Source organism: Moschus berezovskii, chromosome 9 (assembly GCF_049115385.1).
Source record: "Moschus berezovskii isolate FMDL1 chromosome 9, NW_MosBer_1.0, whole genome shotgun sequence".
Classification (NCBI taxonomy): Eukaryota; Metazoa; Chordata; class Mammalia; order Artiodactyla; family Moschidae; genus Moschus; species Moschus berezovskii.
In genome coordinates, this window is record NC_142468.1 from 85,176,630 (window position 1) to 85,200,155 (window position 23,526).

Genomic DNA, 23,526 nt, shown 5'->3' on the forward strand with positions numbered 1-23,526 from the left:
GTGAAAGCCATTCAGCCATGTCTGACTCTTTACCACCCCATGGAATATACGATCCATGGAATTCTCCAGGCCAGAAGACAGGAGTGGGTAGCCTTTCCCTTCTCCAGAGGATCTTTCCAACCCAGGGATCACATTGCAGGCAGATTCTTTACCAGCTGAGCCAGAAGGGAAGCCCCGAATGCCTGAAGGCCACTGGAAATAGAGTGCGTTGTGTGCAGCAACTTGACCTCAAGCTACAGATCTGAGAAGGAATTAATCAGGGGAACAATGACGGGAGGCCAAGAGACAGTCATGCACTCTAGATCCTCTGCTGCTTATACTTGGAAGAGTATATAGCTGGTAATCATTTACTATGGAAATGAAGGTTTTAGAAAAGCTCTATTCAGAAACATTCAGGAAAAGCATGGGTTCTATGAATAGAAGTGTAGAAAGCTAAAAAGTAGAAATTAGGGACAAGAGGATGAGACAGAAGGAAAATGATGACATGGAAAAGCAAAACTGATTACATTTAACAGGTATTGGCCTCAAGTTGATCCGGGTTGGAATTCTTCTCTTCCATTTGTAAGATGTGTGGCTCTTAGCCCATTTGGGTGCAAACAAAACACCACGAACCTGGTCGCTTAAAAGAAAACAGAAATGTATTTCTCACAGTTCTGGAAGATGGGAAGTCCAAGATCAAGGCGCCAGGAGAGTCACGTTCTGGTGAGACTCCTCTCGTTTCAGAGTCAACACCGTCTCACTGTGTTCTCAGGTGGAGGAAGGCACTACTGATCTCTCTGGTGCCTCCTTTAAAAAAACACTAATCCCATGCATGAGGTGTCCTCCTTCATGACCTAATTACCTCCCAAAGGCCCCACCTTCCAACACCATCGTAGATGAATTTGAGGTGAATACAAACATGCAGACCATAGTCTTGGGCAAATCACTTAACTAAGTCTAACTTGTCGGTTTCTTCATTGATAAAATAGGAATCAAGAAACTTACTTCACAAGGCTGCTTTGAGCTTTAATGAGTAACAGTGAGAAAGTACAGGCAAAACACTAGGACAGCCTGGGCATGCAACAAATATTTAATAAATGGTAGTCATTATTATTACTGACAAGCTTAGAAGGAAAAAGAACTCAATGAGGCAAAGTAAGAATTGCAAAGATACTACAAGCACAATTAATAATAATCTCCACCGAAGATGTTAAAGAGCAGAATTTAAACTGCAGAAATGTCGGACTGGTGATGCAGAAGAGCTCCAGAAGACAGAGGAATGGGATGACAAGCTAAGACTGAGGAGAGAAAAGCTGAGTCAGGAAGTCAGCTTACTGATTGAAGACATTTTTGAGGAACAAATCAAGCAGAACAAAAGCAATAAGCTAAAACAGGGACAAGCAAGACTTCCCGAAGTGAAAAACAATCTCAGCATTCAGATCAAAGGGCTCACTGTATTTCAGGCAAAATTAATTTTAAACTATTTTAAAGACCCACTCCCCCTAGATATAATTAAGCAAAAATGTAAACTATGGAGATCATTTTTCTAAGCCTTCTAAAAAGTTTCCAGGGACCAGAAGGATCTTTCAAACAATCTGTAAAGTGTTCCAGAACATAGAAAAATATGGAAAAACTTCCAAAATATATCATGATATGTGTATTACCAATACAACAAAACCTGACAGAGAGAAAGGAAACCTACTACTTCATTTTCACTTTTAAATTTATGCAAATATTCTAAATAAAACCATAGCAAACTGTAATTAGCAGTGTAATAACAATACATGCATACTATAAAGTTGGACTTACCCAACAAGTAATCCATGTCTTTGCCCTAACCAGTGTTGCCAAAGAGGCTGAAGTCGACTGTTTTTATGAAGACCTACAACAACTTCTAGAACTAATACCAAAAAAGACGTCCTTTCCATCCTAGGGGATTGGAATGCAAAAGCAGGAAGTCAAGAGACAGAGGAACAGGCAAGTTTGGCCTTGGAGTTCAAGACGTAGGAGGGCAAAGGCTAAAAGCGTTTTGCCAAGAGACTGGCCATAGCAAACACCCTCTTCCAACAACCCAAGAGATGACTCCACACAAGGACATCACCAGATGGTCAACACCGAAATCAGACTGATTATGTTCTTTGCAGCCAAAGATGAAGAAGTTCTATACAGTCAGTAAAAATAAGACCAGGATCTGACTGTGGTTCAGATCATGAGCTCCTTACTGCAAAATTCAGGTTTAACTGAAGAAAGTAGGGAAAACCACTAGGCCATTCAGGTGTGAAGTGAAAGTCACTTGGTCGTGTCCAACTCTTTGCAATCCCATAGACTATAAAGTCCATGGAATTTTCCAGGCCAGAATATTGGAGTGGGTAGCCTATCCCTTTTATAGCGGATCTTCCCAACCCAGGAATCAAACAACGGTCTCCTGCATTGCAGGAGGATTCTTTAAGACCTAAACCAAATCCTTTATGATTATACAGTGGAGGTGATGAATAGACTCAATGGATTAGATCTGAAAGAGTGCCTGAAGAACTATGGATGGAGGTTCATAACACTGTACAAGAGGCAGTGACCAAACCATTCCAAAGAAAAAGAAACTCCAGAAGGCAAAGTGGTGGTCTGAGGAGGCTTTACAAATAGCTGAGGAAAGAAGAAAAGCAAAATGCAAAGGAGGAAGGGAAAGATATACCCAATTGAATGCACAGTTCCAGAGAATAGTAAGGAGAGATAAAAGTCCTTCTTAAATGAACTATGTAAAAAATTTTAAAAAAATAGAGGAAAACAACAGAATTGGAAAGACTAGAGACCTCTTCAAGAAAACAAGATATCAAGGGAACATTTAATGCAAGGACAGGCATGATAAAGGACAGAAACAGTAAGGATCTAACAGAAGCAGAAGAGATTAAGAAGAAGTGGCAAGAATAAATAGAAGAATTATACAAAAAAGGTCTCAATGACCTGGATAACCATAATGGTGTGGTCACTCAGCTAAAGCCAGACATCCTGGAGTGTGAAGTCAAGTGGGCCTTAGGAAGCATCACTACAAACAAAGATAGTGGAGGTGATGGAATTCCAGCTGAGCTTTTTAAAATCATAAAAGATAATGCTGTTAAAGTGCTACACTTAATATGCCAGCAAATTTGGAAAATTCAACAGTGGTCATAGGACTGGAAAAGGTCATTTTACATTCCAATTTCAAAGAAGTGCAATGCCAAAGAATGTTCAAACTATTGAAAAATTGTGTTCATTTCATGTGCTAGTAAGGTAATGCTCAAAGTCCTTCAAGCTAGGCTTCAGCAGGATGTGAACTGAGAACTTTCAAATGTGAAAACTGGATTTATAAAAGGCAGAGGAACCAGAGATCAAACTGCCAACATCCATTGGATCATGGAGAAAGCAAAGAAATTCCAGAAAAACACCTGCGTCATTGACTATACTAAAGTCTGTGACTGTGTGGAGCACAACACACTGGAAGAGTCTTAAATAGATGGGTATTCCAGACCACCTTACCTGTCTCCTCAGAAATGGGTATGCAGGTCAAGAAGCAACAGTTAGAACCAGATATGGAATAAATGACTGGTTCAAAACCGGGAAAGAAGTACAACCAGATTGTATACTGTCACCCTGCTTATTTAACTTATATGCAGAGTACATAATGCAAAATGCCAGGCTGGATGAAGCACAAGCTGGAATCAAAATTGCCAGGAGAAATATCAATAACTTCAGATATGCAGATGATACACTCTAATGGCAGAAAGTGAAGAGGAACTAAGGATCCTCTTTATGAGTGTGAAAGAGGAGAGTGAAAAAGCTGGCTTAAAACTCAGCATTCAAAAAACTACGATCATAGGATCTGGTCCCATCATTTCATGGCAAGTAGATGGGGGAAAAGATGAAATCTGTGGCAGATTTTATTTTCTTGGGCTTCAAAATCACTGCAGATGGTGACTACAGCCATGAAGTTAAAAGACACTTGGTCCTTGGAAGAAAAGCTATCACAAACCTACACAGCACATTAAAAAGCAGAGACATCACTTTGCTGACAAAGGTCCATATAGTCAAAGCTGTGGTTTTCAGTAGTCATATATGGATGCGAGAGTTGGACCACAAAGAAGGCTGAGTGCCAATGAATTGATGCTTTTGAACTGTGGTGTTGGAGAAGACTCTTGAGAGTCCCTTGGACTGCAAGGAGATCCAACCAGTCCATCCTAAAGGAAATCAACCCTGAATATTCATTGGAAGGACTGACGCTGAAGGTGAAGCTCCAATACTTTGGCCACTGATGTGAAGAGCTGACCCAGTGGAAAAGACCCTGATGCTGGGAAAGACTGAAGGCAGGAGGAGAAGGGGACGACAGAGGATGAGATGGTTTGATAGCATCACCAACTCAATGGCCATGAATGTGAGCAGACTCGGGGAGGTAACAGAAGACAGAGAAGGCTGGCGCGCTGCAGTCCCCGGGGTCGCAGTCAGACACGACTGAGCGACCGAACAAGGAGTCTAATGAGAAGAGGGGAAAAACACACACTTAACAGATGAGGAATGACCTTGCCATGATGGAAGCTATTTTCAAAAATTTTCTTTTTCCATTTTGTTTTTTCTATAGTCAACACGTATAACTTTATGGTCAGAAAATTTTAATATAAAAAAAGCTATACTTGGAGACTTCAGCCCAAATTTAAATAGCTCCATTTAAGTGTTTTCATAATGTTACAAATGTTAATAATGTCACAGTCTGTCTTGGCACTGACATAGAGACCCCCGAGCCAGCGGAAGTCCTCTTCATAAAGGATGCCCGGTCCATAGCGACTGCTGGGAACAAGTCACTCCAGGGACTCACTGCCCAGCTGCCCTGCATAGGAAGGATATCCACTCACACTTACCCAGTTACTGAGAGCGTGTTTTCAAGTAAACTCTAAGAACGGTTTGATATCCAAAGGGAGAGGGAAGAAGGCTCATAATTCTTTTTTTCCTTAGACACATTTTTCTATCCATTATTACCACGTCTCCACTCTTGCAGCTAGCATTTATTTTAATAAGGAACTGCTAAATGTTCCAATTTATCTTCATTCCATTTATCGAATACCACGTCCTAAGCTTTGCCAAGAGATGATTTTCCTATTGACAGACTTACCTGTGGAGAAGATGAACACCGTGTTGTTCCAGAGCCCACGGCTTTCTAGGGCCGCGGTCACATTTCCCACTGCCTCATCCATAAGGGCCGCCATTCCTGCATAGTACTGCCTATTCTTATCTTGGATAAAGTCATAGGGCTTCAGGTATTCCTCGGGGACCTGAAGGGGCTCGTGGACTGACTGGAGAGCAAGGTAGAGAAACAGAGGCTGGAAAGAGAATTTGCGGAAATCAGTTAGGTGGGCTTGGAAGCATGAAACATACAGAGAGAAGTCCAGATTAGTTGGTTAATAAAAGTAATATTCAGACAACCGACAGATTGGGTTGAAAATATTTGTACATCATATATGTGATCACGGATATGCATCCAGAACATACGAAGAATTCTTACAACTTGATAATAAAACTCGATTAACTCAATTACAAAAATGGGCAAAGCATTTGAATAGATATTTCTCCAAAGAAGACATACAAACAGCCAATAGGCATATGAAAAGATGCTCAACATCATTAGTCATCAGGGAAATACAAAAAAAAAAAAAACACACACACACTGACATACTACTTCACACCCACTGAAGAAAAGAAAGAAAGCTAGTCACTCAGTCGTTCCCAACTCTTTGTGACCCCATGGGTTCTAGCCCACCATGCTCCTCTGTCCATGGAATTCTCCAGGCAGGAATACTGGAGTGGTTGCCATTTCCTACGCTCACTAGGATGGTTTTAATTTCAAAAATGGGAAATAAGAAGTGTGAGTGAGGACGCAGAAAAATGAAAACTCTCATTCACCTCTGATGGGAATGTAAAATGGTATACAGCCAGTGTGAAAAACAACCTGGCAGCTCCTGAAATTGTTAAACACAGAGTTACCATATGAGCCAGCAATTTCCCTAGAGAAACAAAAGCATATATCCACACAAAAACTTGTACGTGGATGGTCACAGTGGCATTATTCATAACAGCCCCAAAGTGGAAGCAAAATGTCTACCAACTGATGAATGGATTAACAAAATGCGGTATATTTTCAGCAATATACAGCAATTAAAGGAATATGATGCAGGCATAAAAAGGAATGAAGTAGCGACACATCCTGTAACATAGCTGTCTCTTGAAAACATTAAGTGAAGGAAACCAGTCACAGAGATCACACGTATATGGTTTCATTCATATAAAATGTCCAGAACAGGCAAATCTATGGAGATAGAAAATAGATTAGTGGTTGCCTGAAAAAACCACTGGATTCCTGAGGGAGAGAAGTGATGAGTCATGGCTGACGGGTACAAGACTTCTTCCAGGAGCAGTGAAAATGTTCGAAACTTAGATTGTGGTAATGGTTGCACAACTGTGAGTTTATTATTGAATTGTGTACTTTAAATGGGTGAATTTTTATGAAAAAGCTTGAGTTCTAAAGTTGCCTAGAAAGTTCTGATTCAAACAAACGGAAATAATAATACCAACAATTCTGTCTCATGTAATATTAAAAAACCATCTTGTTACAACCATTTTACAGGTAAGTTAACTAAGGCTTAGATAAGCTTTATGGCTTGCACAAGTTCATTTTAATTGCAAAGCAATTTTCTATTGGAAACTCCAGTATTACTGTGTGGATGTGTCCCATTAGATGGGTTAGCTTTCTGCTTTAGCTGAAAGATAAGTGACCACCTTTTAGGAGAGGTTTAAGCATTGTCTATATTTTCATAAGAAAACAAGTGAACCATAAGGCCAATTTAATTCCTGGAAACTGAGGGGGGAGATATACTGATTCTATTTTACCTCTGACATCAATTTATAGAATTTAACGTTAGTGGTATTCTGGGCTAGCCTCTTCTTTTTAATGAGTCTTTCTGAAGGTACACTTTTCACCATGCTCCTATAGAATTCTTTAATGACTTGAAAACTCTCAAAGAGACAACTGACTCGACCCAAGAAAAAAACATAATTCTGTCGATATACTTGAGGCCTTTAAATCTCATAAAGAATGGGGGAATATTAGAACACAGACTGGAAGGCTGGCTCATATTTCATTCATTACTGTTGAAAAAAAATGTTTTAAATTATATATTATACATCCTTGTGATACAGTAATGGGTACACATATATAGAACTCAAAGAGGCACCCAAGAGAGTATTTTCAGTTCACCGCTTTGGAACTTAGAAATACCTTTTCCCCCAAATCAAAATGTTCAAAGTGACTATTCAGTAAGAGGTGGTGATGGAATGACAACCATGGTAAGGAGACCCTAGGCTTCATTTGTACATTGTTTCCATGGGAAGGCATTCAAAATTCCAGCCCTCAAAAGGCAACACTAACAGCTTTGACACAGCTTTAGCTCCGCCTCTACTGCCCCTCAACACACGCATTCTCATCCAGCCACACAAGTCCCACCCAAACTCAGTGCTCCTCCAGACCACGGTGAAGGGAATCCCAGCAGATGCTCTGCCCAGCTGGGGAGGAAGGACCCTGGGCTAAGACGTCTGGAGAGGAAAGAATGACCAGGGACACCTGTGACTTGGCAGTGCAGTGAGGGTCTGAGTTTTCAGCACAAGACTAAGCCCATGCCACTAGCCAAGGTCTGGATGGGGAAAGATTAAAAACCAGAAAGCTACAACAACTTGCAACCCACGTCAAGTTTTAAGAGCCAGGAAATGCCACACTAAAAACCTGTTTTGTTTAGTTTTTTTTTTTTTTTTTTTCCTTGAAAAATCAGAACCTCTGATAACTTCAGGCCCACACTCCATCTGACAACAAATGGCTAGAGTATGAGAAACAGAGATCCCACCCACAAGGGCTCTCCAACTTTACAGTCTCTCCACTGACCTCTCTGAATGGCTTCACTTACTTAGGGTAGCAGCCTGGCCCTTGTTTGTGACTCTGATCTGGATTCTCTGCAGTGGGCAGGGGTAGAAAAATTATGGAGGGAGCCCAATGTTTCAGGAGAAAACATGCTTGCCCACATCATTATGGTCAATGTGGCAATACCCATGGTGAAGGAGAGAAAGGGGAAGGAGAGCAGGTCATTTCCAATCGGAAAGTGATCCCTGGAGGCTTGGCTGGGGAGGCTGGTGGAAGACAGTTCTCATAACCACACCAGGGAAAAAAAACAATGATTCTGGACCACCATTCAAGGGTCTGATAAGTAGCCAGAATGGAAATCATTCTACTCACTTGGTTAAATGTAGCAAAAAATTACCTAAAAATCTTTCGCATAATTATTCCTTAGTGGCTAAAGACATGGCCACTGCTCTTGAGGGATTAAAATGATGAAACTACAACTATTTCCCCATTCTTCCAGTGGTCAGCCTCCTGTTAGTTCAAACAGAAGAGACAAATCTGAGACAAGAAAGTGAAAACAACCCCTGGGAGATGCAGTCTGCCTGGGGCTGTGACTGTTATAGGCGCTGCAAAGCCCCTCATTACCTACCAACTGCACTTCCCAGGTGGCGCAGTGGTAAAGAATCTCCCTGCCTAATCAAGAGACACAAGAGATGAGGGTTTGATCCCTTATCCAAGATCCTGGAGTAGGAAATGGCAACCCATTCCAGTGTTCTTACCTGCAAAATTCCATGGACAGAGGAGCCTGGCGGGTTACAGTCCATGGAGTCACAAAGAGTAGGATACGATTGGGAGACTGAGCATGCACACGCGCGTGCACACACACACACACACACACAAACACATTTGTCAGCTAGATCTTCTTAACTAATGAGTGAAGATAAAGGTGGTCCTTGAACAAAAGAAGTTGTCTTTTTCCCATTTCATCAGCAGTGATCTACGACCGTTTAGTTTGTTGGCAAACAGCCTGCACACATCACTATGTCTCTGGGTCATCAGAAGGAGGCAGAATGATAAACAGTGTAGCCCATTTATTGAGGAGAGGTCCAAGGGACCACAGTTTAGAGTATTTCCATCCAATATTGCATGGGCTCCCCTGGTGGCTCAGTGGCAAAGACATCTGTACCCTTTCTGGGTTTCTTAGGTCTACAAATTGGTATCCTAAATGTGACTCATCACCCGATGTTTAGGTATTAAGTAACAGTATGACATTATTGCCTAAAGCTATTAGCATATTAAAATGGTGCTAAGGATTCATTTCTCTTTCTCATTATGCTAATTTCAGTGAGGAAGAAAGATTTTCATTTCTTTAGTATATGTTTCTAATTTAAAGTATAACTTTTTAAAAAACATATGATACGTTTTTAAAGTGTTATTCTTTGACTTTCAAATTAAGACATTTCCTCCCAAACTGTGGCAGGAAAAAGTGAGTGTCTACCACTAGAAATTCACATTTGCTTCAAGATGCTGCTAGTAGATGAGGTGTGTGAGAAAACATTTATTTTTATTCTGCAAAGTTTGGGTGGCTATTTTTAACAAAATGATATTTTGTGAATGTGCTACTTTCACGTTATAGTGTTAGTACTAAGGGAATTATCCTACAAGGGGAAAAAAATGACATTCCCTCCCAGCACTGTGCAATGGTTATTAGCAATTTCTCCCTGATTCCAACACCATGTTTCTGTTATAAAATAGCTCCAGATGCTCTTTTCCCCTCAAGGGCTCTTTAAAATAGACACATTTTTAAGTCAGCTTGTGGACACTTTGTATTTCTTTAACGAGTTCCATCTTAGAGCAAGTTGTCCATGTTGCAGTCTGTAGACAGCACAGAGAAATTAGCACAGGATTAGACTCAGCATTGGAATAAAACAATGAAAATCTTGGAACTGGTGGGCTGCATCCTTTTATTGAGAATGGAAAATGTAAACACCTGTATTTTATGTCTTAAACTTTCTGGGGCTGCTACTCAGCTATTGATTATTTCATTCCTTTGTTTCTGCGCTTCACACTTGACTACGAGGATCCCAAAAGGCTGGATACTGCTTTGGAATATTTCAGTCATTGTAGGAAAAGGACCACCTCTCACCTGGCAATTTCCATAATGCTACCATGAGCAGCACCAGACTCATCACACTAGTTTGCGTGGCTCGTGAGCTCTCAGCACCTCTGGTTTCCCTCTGCTCCTGTGCCTTCGCCCACGGCACCGGTTAAGACAGCCCACCCACCAGGAACGCTTTCAGCCCAGGTGCGTCCTCTTGTCTGCTTACTGCTATGGGCACTGGGAGAGAACTCTATTGTTCCTTCATGGGAACTAATTTTCATTGTAGGCATATTGCAGTTGTTACACCGTTAAAGTAGTGACATACTGTGAACCTGGAGAGGGCAGCTGGCTTCTGCCTGCCCCTCTGTGCTTGAGGGCAATCAACAATGACTTCATGGCAGAAGCACTGATGGGAGCTGGGGGTGGAGGGAAAGTAAGGTACTGATAGGCTCCCACCCCAGACCAGAAAATCACAGTATTTGGAACCGTGGTACTTCTTCCAAGCTTTCCAGAGGACCCCAGCACACTGTTAATGCACTGCATGTTGGAACCATTGGCTGAATCACACTGGGGCTCATCAACTCTGGTCTGGAATCTGAACTGTGAACTACAGAGGGTTGGTAGTGCTCTGAGCTCTCGACACCACGGTTTTAAGTTCTAACTCAGTGACCTTGAACAAGTTCCCTCACTTCTCAAAGCTTATCTGTAAAATAATGCCCCACCTCAAACCTCAAAAGACAAGGACCACAGTTCCCTCAAGACTTTAGCTCACTCTGCCAACCTTCAACCATATATATAGCATGCCAAGTATACCAAAGAAAATTGAGAACTGAAGCCAATTATCTAGCAGTTATCTTTCCATCTGCATATTGGTATAGACCTAGAGTTTAAATACGCCTATGTCTATATGTTTGAGAGAATGTTCCAATTTCTTCCATTATCCACAGGAAGCATGGCCACTCCAGGTGGTCAGCATCAAAGAATAATAAAAAACTCAAAAATGGGGCAAGGCTGAGGACAGATACCAGGAAAGGTACTCAATACTGAGTTAGAGGAGACAAAGACGAAGCCAGGAGGAAAATAATGCCAAAAAGGGAGGCCGCAGCCAGCTACCAAGACGGAACTGGTAGATAAACTGCGATCCATATTGAGAACCTTCAGTAACTGCCGAAGAGGCAAAGCAGAGGCAATTAGAAAAACCAGATAATACTACATTTTGTAATCTACTGTGTGAAGTTCTAATTTTGAGGGCATGTTAATACAGTTCCTAATGAAGCCATATTTTGAGCCTAACATCTGACAACACAAGCATCTGACCCAATTTTAAAGACATTGATAAGTTAAATCTAGAGAATTCAGCTTAAACTTCACCTCAGGAGGTTAACTTTAGTTTAACAAAAGGAAAAAAATGTTAAGGCTAGTCAGACTCTTTTCTCTTTTTCCCTGTAAGTAAATCAAAAGATTTAAGCACATGACATATACAAATAGCTTCAGTATGGTCAATGTAAAAAACAGGCTCATTCAGGTACCATGTTTATAGATAGAAGACTCAATATTGTTAACATGTCTGTTATCTTCAAGTTGGTCTACTGATTCAATGAGATCCAAACCCAAGCTGACCCCTCTTTTTTCTTGGTAGAAACTGGCCACCTCATTCTAAAATTAACGAGGGGATACAGAATATCTAGAATAGCCAAGATAATCTTGGGAGGTTGGGAAATACAAAGGTAGGAAACTTGCCCTGAATCTAAAGTCTAACAGAAATTTTGCCATAATAACACCTCATTTTGCACATAGGCCTATCTTTTTAAAAATAAAGTCAATAATTACTTACAACTCATGCACATAACACACTGAAACAGTAAAACTCTATTGGTACCAAAACACAACACTCATAGCATTCCTCAAAGTGTGATCTGGGGACCACCTGCAACAGAATCACCCTTAAAGAGCTTCTTTAAAATATTGACAGATTTTCCCCAGACCTAATGAATCAGACTTTTAGAAGTGAGCTCCAGGAATTTCTATTTCTAACAAGCTTCCCAGGCTGATACTAATGTACTCTAACATTTGAAAGTGAAAAAAAAAAAAAAAAGTGAAAGTTAGTCGCACAGTTGTGTCCAACTCTTTGCGATCCCATGGACTGTAGCTTGCCCTGCTTTTCTGTCCATGGAATTCTCCAGGCAAGAAAACTGGAGTGGGTTGCCATTTCCTTTTCCAGGGAATCTTTCCGACCCAGTGATTGTATCCAAGTCTCCTGCATCACAGGCATGTTCTTTACCAACCTAGAATTTATTAGATTGTTTCCTAAAAGACAGGGGCCTCTTCCTATGTTCATCTGAGCAGAGATGCTATCTTCACATGATTTTGAAATCAATAAAGAAGCAAGATTTACCTTCTCTGGTGGGTGGCTGGTTATGAGGGTTGTAGCCCTTTCAGTAAATACATTTGTTGAATACATATTTTTATATCCTGTTGCAACTTCTTCACCATCTCGAAAATCAAGAGCACAGCGTGTGACATTCAGAGCATCAATTAAGGTACAGCGCTCATGGGAGTAGTAATCTTCACTACCTAGAAGATATCCTACGACGGAAGTGGGAGATGGAAGTAGTCAGCATAGCATAAAACTTGTTAAACAAATGGAAGCTTCAGCATTTAACTGCCTAATGCAACTGATTACCCATGACAAGACTAATCAAATGACAAGGTTAATCAGACCACCATTTTTAACATCTCTATATTTGCCAGCATAAGGCATTAAAATGTTATTGTAAAAAAACTCAAATCTGTCCTTCAGTCTTTAGAACATAAGCCCTATTGTGTAACTCTCAAAGTGAGTGATTTCAAGTAAATATGGTTTTAAAAATCAGAGGCTAAATTCAGCAGAGGTGATGACATCTTAATCATTTAAAGCTATCTAATGGCTAAAATAGTATGTGGTTAACGTGATTTGTTATAAGTTTTTACTCTGAGGTGATCACGTAAATGAATTCAGGATTCAAATAACATTGATATTGACCTTGGCCTACTGGCTTCAAGGTTATGTATAGAAGGAGCTCTTGGAGGAACCATCTTTAGTCAGATGCTGACACCCACTGGTGAGAGACACAAACTTTTCTAAACGGAGGATCTCTAAACAGAACAGAACCAAAAGAGCAAACTAATGTAATGTACAGCACTGAAATTAGATTTTTATACCTACAGTGATCTCAATTTTGTTCCAAATTTAAATGACATCTATCCCACAATTTAGACTTACACACAGGAGAAAATGGGTTTTCTCAACTTTACTTGTTTCTGCAAATGTTCCATATTTTCCAAAAATATTAAAATAAGTTGCACTGCATGTTGTTGGATTCTATTTCTATGAAACATTCAGAATAGGCAAATCTATAGAGACAGAAAGTAGGTTAGTGGTTGCCTAGGGCTCTCAGGATTGGGAGAAATGAGCATGACTGGTAACTGGCATTGGTTTTCTTTGTGGGGGGGTGATGGAAATGTTCTTCATTTGGATTGTAATGACAGTGGCACAACCCTGTGAATTTATTAAAAATCAATGAATAGTACACTTCTATTGAGTGAACCTATGGTATGTGAATTACACCTCAATAAGGCTATTCAAAAGAAATAACTGTGCTGGACTCTGAGCTATATCCTGACAAACACTGCCTATTAATATTAAAATAAAGATGAGAGACTTCACTGGCGGTCCAGTGATTAAGACTTCCAATGCAGGGGGTGCAGGCTCGATCCCTGGTTGGAGAGCTAAGATCCTATGTGTCTCAGGTCCAAAAAATCAAACCATAAAACAGGAGCAATATCACAATAAATTCAATAAAGACTTTAAAATGGCCCACATTTTTTAAAAAAAGCTTTAAAGATGATATAATTGATCTAACCCTTTCCTCAGCTCTGAATATTTCCTATAATCACAATTAAAAGCCTTACACACTTTACATAGCAAATGAATTCATTTTTAATTAGTTTCTTCCTTTTCCATGATTCAGTAAATTCAAGGTCCTAAATATAACAAATATCTTGGTCTCAAGATAATTCTTTAAATGGTAATCTTTTATCCTATATGTATAACAGAAAGGGAAAGCCAGTATATTTGTCAATTAATATGCAATAGAATAGTAAAAGCTATGGTTTTTCCAGTAGTCATGTATGGATGTGAGACTAGGAACAAAAAGAAAGCTGAGTGCTGAAGAAATGATGCTTTTGAACTGTGGTGTTGGAGAAGACTTTTGAGAGTCCCTTGGACTGCAAGGAGATCCAACCAGTCCATTCTAAAGGAGATTAGTCCTGGGTGTTCACTGGAAGGACTGATGCTGAAGCTGAAGCTCTGCTACTTTGGCCACCTGATTTGAAGGGCTGACTCATTGGAAAAGACCCTGATGCTGGGAAAGATTGAAGGCAGGAGAAGGGGAGAGCAGAGGATGAGATGGTTGGACGGCATCACTGACTCAATGGACATGAGTTTGAGCAAACTCTGGGAGTTGGTGATGAACAAGGAAGCCTGGCACGCTGCAGTCCATTCGGTCACAAAGAATCGGACACAACCGAGCGACTGCATTGATGTAATAGAAAAATAAATGTATCCATGAAAATAATTTCAGCCCTTATATGGGTAATTAGAGGGGTCAGGACACTGGTGTTCTATCTGGGGTTAATAACTATTGGTAACACCTTGAGGAATCACTTCGGGTTCTTCATTTGTAAGTATAAACTATTTTCTATCATTTGGGAAGATACATGCAAAGGATATATTTGATTAAAAGATGTATGAATTATAAATATTAACAAGTTAGTACAGGTGAAAGGATTCTAGAAATTGGACTCTTTATTCACATAATAGATCTGTTCACAGACTGGACTGAGCTGACCCTATGCAACCATGCGGACAGTCACGTGGCGCTGTTCTCATCTTAGGAAGAGATCCCAAATCCACAACTTTGCCCTTCTGGGCTGAGCCTAAAGAAGATGGCAGCTGATGCTTTTTTGGGAAAAACGAAAAACTACTTTTTGAACAATTAAAATCTCTGACTGCTGTATTTAACAGCCTCATTGAGATATAATTCACACACCACACAAATCTCCCAGTTAAAGTGTACAACTCAGTGGTTCTTAGACATGAGCAGCCAGGCCCACGACCATCTGACTGGCTTTTACCAGGACATCTAAGTCTTCCCGGTGATAACAGCTCATGGGCATCATGCCCCCGTTGTCTGCAAGTCTCCCTTCCACAGGAATGTGAGGTGTCATTCTGTTTGTCTAAATCCAGTTAGGCTTCTTAATCCTCATAAACGTTTTTTTAATAAAAACAATTTAACATCTATAATTCTTCCAATTGCCAGAATATAGGTATTGATCCATCTTTTTGAAAAAGCCTGAGTGAAAATTGTCAAAGGATGTAGAGGCTGTTTTTTCCTTTAGAATATCCAAGATGACAAAGAGGTCTTACATCCAAGTCCTATTTTTTAATGGCTCTTTAAGAATTCTGAGGAATATGCAGGTTCACTAAGAAAGAATGCATGAGGAACTTCCCCGGTGACCTAGCAGTGAAGACTCTGCACTCCCAATGCAGGGAGACCCAGGTCAATCCCTGTGCGGGGAACTGAGACCCCTCTGCCACAGCTAAGACCAGGTACAGCCAAATAAGTACATATTTAAGAGAAAGAGAGAAAGACGGCACGGTGATTAGCAACATCTGCTGGAGAACTGAGATGGGAGCAGGACACACAGTCTCATGTCCGGAGCCTTGCATCGCGGCCTTAATCCTGGTTCCAACAAGGCGCTACAGAGCTGTGAGCCCTGATTGCATTGACACGGCCCTCGGTCATCCCTTTCACAGAAATGGACTCTGGTGCTCTGGCTCCAGCTCGAGCAAAAGACAACGCTTCAAGAAACATCCACAAGACAACCATGACTTTGTTACAAAAATGATGTTTCTGAGGATGCTGTTCACCTTACTTTCTCCTGAAGGAGAAATTTCTCTCAGGTTTAAGAGCCAGAAAATGCTTTACTCGTCCTGAACATCTGGTTTCCATTTAACTTATAAATAATATGACTCTTATAGACTGCTTTTTTCCCCCTTTGGACATAAGAAGTCTCAAATCTCAGAGTTCAATGTGAAGTCCACCTACAGCCATGCAGCTGTTCTGTTTTTTGTTGTTGTTTTTTTTCAATAATTCAGTGCCATGCAACTATTCCATCTTTTTCTACTCACCCTGATTTTTCATTCTATTTATTTCTTAAAAATTTACATTCAGTGTGAGTTCTGTTTTGGATATGGCAGGTTGTAAATAAATGAAGAGACAAGTGGGAAGTTGGTAGCAAGCTAAACGGCTAGACAGATAAAACAGAATATTCTAGCTAGACAGAAAGCAAAATATGAAAAGAACTTGATAGAAAGATATATAGCCCCTGGCAAGATAAACAGGTTGTTACAGTATGGTTTGTAATAGGTTTAGAGAGCATATTTTAAAACAAACTATAGGCTTTAGATTTATTTTTACAGGGCTATCACATCCATAAAATATTTATTACTTCTTATCTCTTCTATTAACATGTTATTTACCCTCCCATTTTATTTATTTGCTCTATCTTCCCCAATTTAGTGATTTCAAAAACAGATCTCACAGAATGAGGAAAGGATACCAGTGGAAAAGAACCTTTTTATCTCCAGGAAAAACAAAACTAAACAAAACCTCTGAACACAGTTCACGAGGAGAAAAGAATATTCTGAGCTTTTGTGAAGGAAATATTCTTGTATTGAGTTTTGCCTGAAACTTTTTTTCAGAAAATCAGTCTGTATCCCCTGTTAGTCACAGAGGTCTCTTACAGCACAGGGGCCTGACATGGAGACGGCAGACTCTTCAAAGGACACGGTGTGGTGAAGGTAACTGCCGGCCCAGCACGCCCTGAGCTCACCGCCATGTCTGGGGCCCCACAGTGGTACTGACTGACGCATCCTGCTTTCAAGTTTCTGGTCATTTCACTTGTTTTATGAGAGAGCTACACTTGGTCTGCGTTGTTACAGAAACATGTGCATTTCCATTACCAAAGTAGGTATCAAATCCTCGGCGTGTTGGAAGACATTCTTTCCGGTACATTCCCAGGTGCCATTTTCCAACCATGTGGGTAGCGTAGCCTGCTTCTTTTAGAAGCTGGGGCAGGAGTTTTTCATCCAAAGGAATGCAGCTGGGCTGACAGGGCCAGATTATTTGATGCTGTAAACCTGTGTGGATCTTAAAAGAGATAAACATAAAATTATGGATTAATGATGTTGAAACATTCTAAACAAGCAGATAAAGTGGTTGCCTAATTTATTGGACATATCTGTGGACCTGAATGTTTAATTCTGTTTCTGTACCCATTGAAGGCATTTCTAAAAGGCATTTTTATCACTTATTCAAATAAGGTAATAGACATAAATAAGATTTTGAAAGAAATGAATAAAAGCACTCTAACAAATGTTAGAGGGCTTCCCTGGTGGCTCAGAGGTTAAAGTGTCTGCCTGCAATGCGGGAGACCTGGGTTCGATCCCTGGGTTGGGAAGATCCCCTGGAGAAGGAAATGGCAACCCACTCCAGTGTTCTTGCCTGGAGAATCCCATGGACAGAGGAGCCTGGTGGGCTACAGTCCATGGGGTCGCAAAGAGTCGGACACGACTCTGTTAGATAGTTTCTACAAATATTTATCCAGGAATTATGTTAGAAACTGTTAACTTAAAGTTTTCACTTCCTACTTCAAAAGGGTAGCTATAATACGAAGTGTGGATCTATCAAGGAAAAACTGTCCTAATTCCCATGCATGTGAGAAGCTGGTGTTTGATTAGAAGAAGCTTCTATAATTTTTCAAGTCTTGAGTTTTTAAAAGGGTATAATGAAGGTGAGGATTCGCAGTTCTTATTCTACCTTATAGAAACCATAATTTCAAAAGACAGTGACCAACTTTTCTTTAAAAAAGAAAATGGCCACCCGCCCCACAGGTTAGGAGTGGTTCTTACAAGTCTGCCTAGGGGGAAAGCCCCACACAACCACCTTTAAGAAATGATTGTGTGTTGAGTCTTGGTGTAATATTAAAATAGAATGTCTACAATTATATGAAAAGGCCATTAAAATAACCCTCCCTTTGCCAACTATATGTCTCTGTGAGGCTAGACGTTCTTCAACAACTTACCAAAACAATATACAGTTAATCTTTCAACAGCTGGAGGGAAGGGGCACTAACCTCCGTGCAGTTGAAACTCTGAGTATAACTTTATAGTCGGTTGCATCCAGGGATTTAATCAACCACAGGTCATGCAGCATCATAGTACATATTTAATAAACAAAATCCACATATAAGTGGACCCTTACAGTTTGAACTCATGCTGTTCAGGGGTCAACTGTATTGCACTGGTTGAACACAGAAGCAGATGTAATGTAATAAACTAGCTAGTTTCTATTCATAGAAAACATAAAAAAATATAAAACAACGATCACTCTTCTTGCATAATTCTCTTGTTTCAGAAAACACAAAATAGCCTATTTTCCCTAAGCTATTTATGTTAATATGTAATAGAATTATTATTGCCATTTTTCAATGAATAAAAAATAATTAAAAATTTTTATTTTAATTTTTAATATGGTAAAGTTTGAAAGGGATAACCACATAAACATAAGCTCTATGGGGTCTTCAATTTTTAAGCAGGTACATGCTCTGTTTTAAATTCATGGCAATAAACGGATATGAAGTAAACAGAAAAACAAAAAAAAACATTCAAACAATTTTTTTAATGTATCACAAACTACTATTAAATAGCTTTATCATAAACTTTGACATTGTCTTGAATTTCATTTTTTTGTGTGCCCGTCCAGAGTCAATCCATTTGGAAATGTATTTGCTATTGCTTGATTTCATGATATCTTTCCACACCCTCCTGAAAGGACCACCTGGAATATCATAAATGTTAAAGTGAGTTTATTTTGAAGGTGATAATATGTTTGCTAACTTGATAGTGTGATAATGGCTTCACGGGCATATACATATCAAAACTTATCAAACTGTATAGTTGAATTATATGCAGTTTATTGCTTCCCTGGTAGCTCAGATGGTAAAGAATCTGCCTCAATGCAGAAAAGCCAGGTTTGATCCTTGGGTTGGGAAGATCTCCTGAAGAAAGGAATGGCTACCCACTCCAGTATTCTTGCCTTGAGAATTCCATGGACAGAGGAGGATGATGGGCTACTTTATTCCATGGAGTCGCAAAGAGTTGGATACGACTGAGCAACTAACATCTAGTGCATGTCAATTATACCTTAACTGAACTGAACTGAAAGTTACTTAAAAATAAAAGCAAGTTTAAATTTGCTATTCAGATTTTGTGCCCTCCCTAGGAATAACTGGACCTCTACACTGGGATATGTTCCAGATGCCCTTCATTTGCCCTCCAAATCCCCAATTTGCTTCTGTCCTGTTTTCAGCCTGGGAAATGGACCTACCGGGACCAAATCAAAGACCTTCTGCACCTCCTGGTTCTGACTGGGTTCAGTCAATGGAGAGCCCAGACAGGGACTGGAGGAAGGGAAGAGATGAGTGGCCCCAAGAGGCCAGGTTATCTGTATCCTGCAGGCCATTCCAAAAATGGCCTTCTCCACAGGAGTCTCTGTTTCCAGGTTCTGGTCTCTCCTCTTCCTCTCCTTCCCTTCTGGTCTAGGAGTAGTAACAGCTGCAATGAGTCATACACTCTCTCTGTTTCCGCAACACATTCGTACCTTTTAAAAATAGCCCCTGGGACCTCCCTGGTGGTCCTATGGTTAAGACTTCCAAGTTCCCATGTCAGGGGGCCCAGGTTCAATACCTGGGAGCTGGATCCCACATGCTGCAACTAAAAAAATAAAATAAAAATAGTCCCTTTGTGAATAAACTCTCCCTAAATTATCCTAATTGGAATATGCCATCTCTTTCCAACTGAGATCCTGAATCTTAAGGATGTGACTATATCCAGGCTGGGAAAGGGAAACATTGCTCTCTAAACATACACAAGCATGCGCGCGCGCGCACACACACACACACACACAACATCTCAAATAATAGGATTCTGCCCATGGTTAACACTAGAAGTTTACTCAATAGAAAATTAATCCTGGCTTTAAAAACTTCATAATCTATACTAACTGGCAACAGCAGAGGATACGGAAAGATAATATTTTACGGAGTTCAAAAGACCCAGTGGAGATAAACATTATGTGCAAATTTCTTTAGATGGAAAGTTCATCCATCACTTGATCTCCGGTTGCTGTAAAGCACTGCCAGGGGATGCTGTATGATTTGTTTTTCCAAGGCCATGGGCACCACACCAGGTGGTCAGCTGAAGCCTCCTCTATTATCTAAAATCCTATGGAGCAGGGAACGTTCTTTTCAGTTCCTGAGAATTTATTCGACAGAGCATTTTTATGGCATGACTCGGGGAGTGGAAGCCAAAGTCTGGATGACAGCCAAAAACATACTTTTGGTTTGTTCACACACTGTTTGAAGTGAGGAAGCTGTAGTGTGTAGAGAAGCTGTAAACAGGCAAACACAGAACTGCACTTGAGTTTAGCACCAAACTGTAGAGCCACGCCAAGCTTCACGGGGCAGGATGGTAATAAGGCACCAAGAAGAATCAAAAGAAAAAATAAGCATCCCCTTGGCAACACAACAGCATCTAAAACAATTCCATTCTAACATCTGCCTTCAGTGTTTGGAGAGTAGGCATTGAATGGAGAGGGTCCTACAGATGGTATGCTGCTGCTGCTGCTGCTAAGTCGCTTCAGTTATGTCCTACTCAGTGCAACCCCATAGACGGCAGCTCACCAGGCTTTCCCGTCTCTGGGATTCTCCAGGCAAGAACACTGGAGTGGGTTGCCATTTCCTTCTCTAATGCGTAAAAGTGAAAGTGAAGTTGCCCAGTCGTGTCCGACTCATAGTGACCCCTGGACTGCAGCCTACCAGGCTCCTCTGTCCATGGGATTTTCTAGGCAAGAGTACTGGAGTGGCTTGCCATTGCCTTCTCCGACAGATGGTATAAGAGAGTCCAAAGAGGTTACTCTCTCTCTGTAGCTGTCTCTTCATTAAACAAAGCCTCAAAAAACAGCTTCTCTTAAGATTTTACTTGAATATCAAGGATTCCCTCCACAAAGGCAGAGTTAGTCAAGGACCTGACTTGTCTCTGGGTGCTTTCTATGAGAAAACTGTTGAGAAATCTTTGTTTACATATTTTGCTGCATGTAAAAATGTATTTGACCCTGTAAGTTATTCTGTCCCATGTAGATCTTGAATATACTATCAGGGTGGTCTCTTAAGAATTTAAAAAAAACAACAACACTCTCCTGGAAGGGGAGGAGAGAGGATGGCTCCCACATCAGAATCTCATAGGCAGTCTATCGATTAACAATCTATTTGGAAGCTTAGAGCACTGGATTTCAGTTACTCTTATAATAAGCTCTCCCAAGGGCCAGGGAGACCCTGCTACATACATGGCATGCGTGTGTGTGCTCGGTTGTGTCCAACTCTTTACAACCCCAAACACTGCAGCCTGCCAGGCGTTCCTGTCCATGGTATTTTTCCAGGCAAGAATACTGGAGTGGGTTGCCATTTCTTACTCCATTCTCCATATGACAGAAGGATTTGGGGTTTGTTTTATTGAATTAGCACTTTGACGATGCAGTTATGAATTTTCAAAGAGCCAAAAATCTCTTTGCAGGTGAACAAGGTGGAAGTCTGAAGTCAAACTTGACATGAAAAGTAAAATCTTCGTGTGTGTGTGTGTACTGGCAATGGATGTACTGGCATTCATGTGTGCTGGCAATGGATGCTATTTCTCTGAACTTCAGTAGTGTCGAGATAACATCCAGGGGAACAGAGCAGGATTCCGCCTGTCAGTCTGACCTGAGCACGATGAAGTCATTGCAGCCCTGTATTTGGGCAACACCTCCTGCTGCAATACTTGAAAATTCCGAAAAAATGGGCAGCTCTGCTCTTCCATGTTATACACCAGGGAGCCTGACGGAGAGCTTCATGACCAGAACACAATCACAGAACATGCTGGGGGCCAGCCAGGAGTTCAGAAGTGCCAGCCTGGGCCTGGGCCAGAGCACTACAGGTTTTAACCATGGCTGAGTACCACTCGTGCCACCTTAGGGTTTATCCCTGAACAAATGGAGAGTGGAGAATCTGTTCCCTCCCACTAAGCCTTCTAAAAAGCGGTCAGCTGCCTGCACTGCTGACGCCAAGAGCTACAGAACACACATTCTGTGTGCTGAGGGCCTGGCTTCGCCATCTGGCCTAGTTCTTCGGAACTCGGGCTGCAGAACTGGCCGGTGTCACTGACAGTTTTAAACATCTATTTATTTTGGTGTTGATTAGCGAAGAGTGTAAATCTCTGACTAAACCACAAAGGGATGTTGTTTGCAAAAGGAATAAACAAGACAAAAGCTGTTTCAGTGCCGTCCTGTTTAAATTATAAATCCAGTCGAGAGCCCAGAATGAAAAGGAAGGACAATATGGAGGAAAACGAATTTTTAGAAAAGTGATATGAATAAGGAAACAGAGTTACCAGACAGTAACAGCTTATGCTCAGAGTGATTCTTGGAATAACAAACTTCAAATGTCAACCAACCTAAAAATCCCATAAGTCAATGATTCATATTCCACTCAACTCCTAACTTTTTATTCCCTCTTTTCCCATTATTTAGGAAGTAAAAAAAGGTAAAAATTAGATTTTTTTAAAAAATATCTTCAACATGTGCAGACTAAGGATTGCAGTTGCCGCTTCCCTCTTGGGAAAATGCCTCTGGGCTCAGACTAGGCTTAGAAAGAACACCTGGCTTCAATGAAAACAAAAGACCCATCAGAGCAAGTCATCCCCGCCCTTCGCCCCTTTCCCCTTCCTTCAACGGAGCCCTGATGTGTTTGTTGTAGAGGGCAGCCGCCTTGTTTGTCAGTATGGAGCGGATGCATCCTTTCCTCCTCCCCTCAAATGAGCACAGGAATAAAGACCAGCAAGTGCTTTCTCTTCAGAGGCCCCAGTGGCCTCTGGACTACATGCTCCTCTTATGGCTCACTCCTTGGATACCTTGGCAGTAAGTCATAAGTGAGTGAAAGTTGCTCAGTCGTGTCTGACTCTCTGCGACCCCATGGACTATACAGTCCATGGAATTCTCCAGGCCAGAATACTGGAGTGGGTAGCCTTTCCCTTCTCCAGGGTGTCTTCCCAACCCAGGGATAGAACCCAGGTCTCCTGCATTGCAGGCAGATTCTTTACCAGCTGAGCCACCAGGGAAGTAAGTCATATGAACACTCCTAATGTGTGGAAGCCCAGAAGTTAAAGTGTCTGCCTCCAATGCGGGAGACCCAGGTTCGATCCCTGGGTCAGGAAGGTCCCCTGGAGAAGGAAATGGTAACCCACTCCAGTATTCTTGCCTGGAGAATCCCATGGACGGAGAAGTCTGATAGGCTACAGTCCACGGGGTCGCAAAGAGTCGGACACGACTGAGCGACTAAACGGAAA

At 41.0% G+C, this 23,526-nt stretch overlaps 1 protein-coding gene across 1 annotated transcript in view; it reads right to left on the minus strand.

Annotated features, from left to right (window-relative positions):
- Positions 1–23,526, minus strand: part of ARSB (arylsulfatase B) — a 172,061-nt gene that overhangs the window by 138,869 nt on the left and 9,666 nt on the right. The window contains exons 2-4 of the mRNA XM_055435619.2: positions 17,053–17,239; positions 12,382–12,572; positions 5,114–5,321 (exon numbers count right to left, since the gene is read on the minus strand). Coding sequence (XP_055291594.2) covers positions 5,114–5,321; positions 12,382–12,572; positions 17,053–17,239 — 586 coding nt within the window. The remainder of the gene's footprint in view (positions 1–5,113; positions 5,322–12,381; positions 12,573–17,052; positions 17,240–23,526) is intronic.